The 6,892-nt window shown below is 47.1% G+C and overlaps 1 protein-coding gene across 1 annotated transcript in view; it reads left to right on the forward strand.

Moving 5' to 3' along the window:
* LOC135806786 (leucine-rich repeat-containing protein 15-like) overlaps positions 1 to 6,260 on the forward strand; it is a 150,354-nt gene extending 144,094 nt beyond the window's left edge. Inside the window, exons 22-24 of the mRNA XM_065321000.1 lie at positions 487 to 777; positions 2,034 to 2,192; positions 5,850 to 6,260. Of these exons, the coding sequence (XP_065177072.1) occupies positions 487 to 777; positions 2,034 to 2,192; positions 5,850 to 5,857 (458 nt within the window). The 3' untranslated portion in view covers positions 5,858 to 6,260. The remainder of the gene's footprint in view (positions 1 to 486; positions 778 to 2,033; positions 2,193 to 5,849) is intronic.
* The last annotated feature ends 632 nt before the right edge of the window (positions 6,261 to 6,892 follow it).

Consider the following 6,892-nt stretch of genomic DNA (forward strand, 5'->3'; position numbering starts at 1 on the left):
GACAGTCATGTTTGTAATCCATGCCTGGAGCGGCGGCGGCGGCCTAGATCAATGCACTCAAGATGAAGACAAGCTAAACATCTGCTGATCACAGCGAACTAAGAATGTTAGCTACGTTAAGAGGATGACGAAAGATAATTGGACCCCCGCACACAATGGATTTTATCTTCACAATTCATCCTTGCAAGGATGTTCAAGGATCAAATTAGAACACTGAAATCATCCGGCTATACAACAGCACAAAGCTTGTCTAATAGTAATAGGAAACTTAGCATGTTGGAGACACGTCGGCTGCATGCGCCCATCGCATGCACCAAGAACCGAAACCACGTTCCCGCACCCCCCCCCCCCCCACTCCCCTCCCCCTCGTCTAATCACTCGTGTCTTGTATTTGAGTGTGGTCCTGACTGGAAGATGTTTATACTTCTAGTAGGCTCAGCCATTAGTGAATGGTTTTTGCATACATCACTGTACATGTGTCTTCAGGTGCACCCAGTGATGTACATACAAAGCGCCTGACGAGATTCCAAACGCAAACATTGGACTCTGGAGTGACTCAAGAACCCATACCAACAACAAATCCTATGCCATTGGAAGAGTCCCCCGAGAATCCGCTCCCAAGCGGCACTGGTGCAGCTATGATGGCATCGAAGGGTGCAGTGGAAAAGTCACCTGCTTCCCCCATTAGCCTGCGCACTGTGCAGCCAGTTGCAGCTCCAGCGGACAGTATTCAGGTGCCAGCCACAAAGAAGACAAGTCAGTCTGCTGCACAGACCGGTAAGACTATAATTATGCTGCATAGTTCAACCCTCCTTTACAACTACAGTAAAACCTGTGACTGACGACCTCCCCTTGGGGCCAGAGAAAGCGGTCTTGAGGGGCAGGTTGTCCTTAACCCTTTGGAGCCCCAAATAACCCTGATATTTGTTTAAAATTAGAGGTTTGCAGATTGTCAAGTTTCATTTTCTTTTTCTTAAAAAAGAAATAGTAATTTCGTTTTGCTTTTTTGTTAGTTGTTGTGTGAGGCTAGTGACATCATGTTCTGTGATTGCCCGTATAAGAGACGTATTCAATTTAGAAGGTTTGAGGTTTGCAGCGCACAACCGTATAGGAGTTTGAGACCGTCCGTGCCTGGCGAAGTGGTCTGTAGTACAAGGCTGGTCGCTAGTCACGGTGCTCTTTAGTTACAGGTTTTACTGTAGTACCAGGCTGGTCGCTAGTCACGGTGGTCTTTAGTTACAGGTTTTACTGTAGTACCAGGCTGGTCGCTAGTCACGGTGGTCTTTAGTTACAGGTTTTACTGTAGTACCAGGCTGGTCGCTAGTCACGGTGGTCTTTAGTTACAGGTTTTACTGTAGTACCAGGCTGGTTGCTAGTCACGGTGGTCTTTAGTTACAGGTTTTACTGTAGTACCAGGCTGGTCGCTAGTCACGGTGGTCTTTAGTTACAGGTTTTACTGTAGTACCAGGCTGGTTGCTAGTCACGGTGGTCTTTAGTTACAGGTTTTACTGTAGTACCAGGCTGGTTGCTAGTCACGGTGGTCTTTAGTTACAGGTTTTACTGTAGTACCAGGTTGGTTGCTAGTCACGGTGGTCTTTAGTTACAGGTTTTACTGTAGTACCAGGTTGGTTGCTAGTCACGGTGGTCTTTAGTTACAGGCTTTACTGTAGTACCAGGTTGGTTGCTAGTCACGGTGGTCTTTAGTTACAGGTTTTACTGTAGTACCAGGCTGGTCGCTAGTCACGGTGGTCTTTAGTTACAGGTTTTACTGTAGTACCAGGCTGGTCGCTAGTCACGGTGGTCTTTAGTTACAGGTTTTACTGTAGTACCAGGCTGGTCGCTAGTCACGGTGGTCTTTAGTTACAGGTTTTACTGTAGTACCAGGCTGGTCGCTAGTCACGGTGGTCTTTAGTTACAGGTTTTACTGTACAGTAACCCAGGTTGGATAGCTACAGGATGATTTAGTACTTGTTCTATAGTTACCTGAGCTAACATTCTGGAACCGTGGCCTTTTGTCTTCTCCTTGTATTTAGTGGACACGCCACAAACGCCGGATGTCTGTTCATCAAATCCATGTCTACACGGCGGAAGTTGCATTCCAGCCATCATTCAAACCAACGCAGGGTATTTATGCTTGTGCGAAGAAAACTACACAGGATATAACTGCCAACTGAGTTCAAATGTTGATACTAGTAAGTACACGTCACCAAGTAGCGAGTTCCTCTGTCTTAAGACTGCTCAATAGCCATATAGGCCAGAGCCTTCCACACAGGAGAGATAGAGAAAGAGAAAGAGAGAGAGAGAGAGAGAGAGAGAGAGAGAGAGAGAGAGAGAGAGAGAGAGGAAGCTGTGTTGCAACTCCGAGTTTCATGTCCGGCAACTAACGGCTCCAAGACGTGAAACTCGGTGTAGCACCACAGCATCCACTCTCTCCCCTGTGTACTGGTAAGTAAAATCATGTACTTTATACAATCTTTTCTTGGAACATATCGATTCGCATGATACTCTCTCGAATGATGTCTTTGATTTCCGAATATTCTATGAAAACCCTTAGGCATCCCATCCTGAAATCAGGTGGTCTCTTCGCTGCAAACTACAATATCTCAATCAAATTTTCGGCCACTAGCCATCATCAGGAAAGGGGAGAACAAGTGAGGTGGACCTGTATCAGGCAACACAAAATGGAACGAAACTACACCATACGTGATAAAATGGCACCATCCTTTCGGCACAGGCACACAAGGTCCGAATAATACTGACTTTTATTTCATTAGAATCTGAAACATTGGTGGGGTTAAACTAGAAAGCCGTGAAAGGGCAACGGGGACGAGCTCAGCGGAACGCATGTACAAAGCGTGATTCATGGTTAGCCAGCTACTAGGACGCAAGCAGAGTCACTGATCAAAGAGTGATCAACACCGTCAGGTGTTACTCAAGCACACACACACACACACACACCTTGGACCTTGGACGCGCTGCCATATTCTGGCTATGCGGACCATGGGGGGGGGGGGGGGGTTGAGCAGGCTCGGAACAGTAGGGGCGATGACGGGATAGGTCCTGTGGTCTACTAAGAAGGAGCTACGGTCTGGGTTGGTTGCTCTGGCCGAGCCACGGCTGCACTTGTGACGTTTCATGCCTTGGCGCGATAGCACGCAGCGGTTGCAGCGGGCGCAGTGGAAGCTGCAGCATTCGCAGGACATATTGTTTGTAACCCCCCCCCCCCACACACACACACTAGTGAACTTAGAGATTACACTGTATTTGGGTATATACAAGTCAGGATTCTGCATATTATGTCAAGGTAGGTGGCTACCCTTGGGGACATTGCCACCTCCGTGGTGTTTCGCCCCCCCCCCCTCCTCCACCTCCTGAGAATGATAATAATTTAATATAGAACAGTTCGCGTATAGGGCAGCAATGTTGTGCTAACCTTTCCCCTTCTGTCTCTATTGAGCTCTGGTACATGTGATGGTTGATCGTCCACGTGAAAAAATAGGAAAAGAAGAAAAAAGGAAAAATACCCCGAGAGAAATGAATGTGCACAACCGGATAAAGATGTGTATGGAGATGGATGTATGTAAGTGCATGAATGTGCTAGTGTCTGTACTAGGAAGTGTGAGTGCGCGTGTGGGGAACGGAAAAAAGCTGCCAGAAACAGAACAGAAAAAGTCAAGTTGACCCTGTCATATTGTAGCGCAAGCTGCAGGAATCCAAAGATATTATTTGTTGAGGCAAGCGAGGAACAAGACTGGTTAGCTGAAACCATGGTGATAGGGGAGCGGGGAACAAACGTTGCTGCAGAGGGGTAGAGAAGAAGACATGATGATAATAATTAAACAAGCGTTTCGGAGACAGCAGTTTAATATAGCTACCGTGAATGAGGACTGTAAGCATTTCCATTATGTCGACATGAGTGTGTAAAATGTTATACGATGATTCCAAGGCACAGAACGAAAGGGAAAGAAAGGATTTGTTCAGACCTGTTTTCTTTTTACATTCAACAGTGAATCTACGTAACAATGGAATGTGAACATTTTTTCTTCTTTTTTTTACTATGTTCACATACCCAACTCGTAAACAATACTGAAAGACAATGGTACTGAGACAAGAATTAACGTGAGAGCTGCTGAGTAGGGGCTGCACCGAGACGCAGCAGTGATGGTGGTGCACTGATGGCTCTGCAGACCTGCGGTCTCGGCATCACGGCCAGAAACACGCACCAAAAACAAAAGATAGAGCTGTATGGGTCAACAAAATGAAAAGAAAGCAAGGGTTAACATCAGCTAGTGTGCAGCGCATTCGTAGCAATGGCAGTCGTTGATGGGGCACTATAATGTACTTGGGTCGACAGGCAGAATGTCCGTTGACCATCGCCAATCCTGTCGGCGGAGGTATTCGTTGACGTTGCATTTAAGCTTTTGAGATTTTTTGCGAGTTGGGACAGAGTCTAGAAAAGCTGGCGGCAGCGGAGAATGGTGTCTGGTGCTTGACGCGGTAGGGGATTTCTTAGCTGGTAACTGTGGCCGGTGGCCGTGCGGAGATCGTTTAGAGTACGAGTGGCGTCACGGGGCTCAAGCCTTGGTGGGAGGACTGCTGGCAATTGAGTCGGACCGGTGATGAAATGCAGTTTGTACGTGTATGGTAGTGCAGCTGATATCGCCGTAGGCTGAGGCTCTGGAGCTCCGTCCCGGAACTAATGATATACAATGCATGGAGTTGGATGCTGGCTATGGGGAGTTAGATGGGAGGGAGCAGCTCCCATCCAGACAAGTGGAGCATACCCCGTACAAACCCCTTCTTCACTGTGAGGCTGCCTTCTGGGGAGTGATAGGACGCAGCTCGCCGCAGGAGGCCCAGACGTTGTTTGCCACGTATTTTTTTTGGTAGAGACACTGCGCGGGTGTTCTCCGCGAAAGACAGCTTTGGATCAAAAATCACCCCCAAGAGCTTTATTGTGGATGACTCTGGCACAGGGTTGCCTCCAAAGAGGAGAGAGGGCAAGGCTAGCTTCCCGCTTTGCAGCGTGACTGTCATAGCCTGGGATTTCGACGGCTCAAGCAATACACTCCATTCCTTGCCTCAGACAAACGATTGAAGGTGTCCTGAAGCAAGGCAGAAGCAGTGATGCGGTCGTTACGGAGAAAGATGTGCAATGTCGCATCGTCAGCATAGGCTTCCAGCTGCATGTTGCCAGCAAGGCATGTTGATACGTCGTTAATGTAGACGAGGAACATGGTTGGCCCCAGGATGCTGCCTTGTGGGACTCTCGCCTTGATGGGGTATGGACGGGAGGACACCTGTGTGAGAGACCTTGTCCAAGGCTCCAGAAATGTCAAGTGCAAGCACGCGTGCTGCACCCCCAAGTCCAATAGAGGATACCCAGGAGTGGTGTAGCGCAGTAAGAGCGTCGGCTGTACTTCATTAAATAGAAAACCTTACACACACCATCTTCAATCCAAGTGGTCTCTTCGCTGCAAATTGCAATAATTCTCAATCAAATTTTCAGCCAGGAGCCATCCGAAAATTTGATTAAATAATTAGTGAAATTTGCAGTGAAGAGACCACTTGGATTGAAGATGGCGTGTGTGTAAAGCTTTCCATTGGACAAATAAAAGTGAAAGAAAGGGAAAAAGAGCGAACCAAAATGGTGATTATACTACATGAAAAATAAAATAACTCAGATGGTGAGCCAAGGAAACATGGAAAATGTGATTTTGTTGGTGGACTCGATCGCATAACGTTTGCCCACATGTTTCCATGTTACAATAAAACATGTTCAAATGAGTTGGCTGCTGTTTCTTGGGATGCTAATTTCACGGTGTTGTTATTTGATTGTGTGCCTTCAGCCAATTGACACTTGACAAATTTCCGTGTCCCGACACTTCAACTGCACCTTTTTACAAGTCGGATGGGAAGACCATTCGCCTTATCGTAAATTTAGTGGAATTTGAATTTGGCAGGTGTACAAGTGGTTATGATGGCATTTTTGCACTGTATGGGGCACGTATTGGAATTCCCCGGTCGTTTCGTGCGTAGATTTTTTCATTTGTTTTTGAGCAAGAGCGTGGATGCTTCCCGAAGCGGGTACTCTTTCTCTTTTGTTTTTGCATTTTTCTTCGTTTTTTTGTGAAATTGATATGGATTGTAGTGCAAGTATGAAATTATAATTACGTTTGTGTAATTCATTTATCCTAACCGCCTTTTTCCTCATTGAAGTTACACTTGGTTTGAATATACAAACTACAATTTCAGCTTAACTCCGTCAGCTACATTTCTGGTGATTGTCTGGGATATGCTAGTGTGAGCATTAGTAAGTCTGGTAGCGTCACATTGTGAAAAAGCGCGGACAGAGGTGCTGGGGAGGCAGTGGGCGGCCGATGGGTCGAGGTGTTTTTAAAAGAGAATTAATAAACAAACACACACAAACACGCCATTTGACTGTACAAAGCAGCAAGGCAGCGATGAGACATATGGAATTGCAGGAGTGGGGGAGAGGCAGGGGCAACTTGACCGACCATAGGGCAGCAAATGAAAGGGTGCCTATGAAAGACAGCAGCTCCCGCTTCGTGCAACTAGTGCGAGCATACCAGACAGCCAGGGCTGAGTGCAGAGCAGACAACTTATCACCAGGGAGCAGCATGACCTGCTCCACGCTGTCGACCTCAATACCAAGAATGGTCATCACAGTGGCGGGGCCAACCACCTTGCCAGGACTGGATGCAACGGGAATGCCAAGGTTATCAAAGACTTGGAGAACGGTAGCCATCTGAATAGCCGCTGTGGAGAGAGGGAGCACAGAGCTTGGAGGGGCAACACCAATGTAGTCATCAAGATAATGTTCCATGGAAAGAATAGAATAATTGTGCCGCAGGATCCAGCACACAGCATC

Source organism: Sycon ciliatum, chromosome 1 (genome assembly GCF_964019385.1).
Source record: "Sycon ciliatum chromosome 1, ocSycCili1.1, whole genome shotgun sequence".
In the NCBI taxonomy this organism is placed as follows: domain Eukaryota; kingdom Metazoa; phylum Porifera; class Calcarea; order Leucosolenida; family Sycettidae; genus Sycon; species Sycon ciliatum.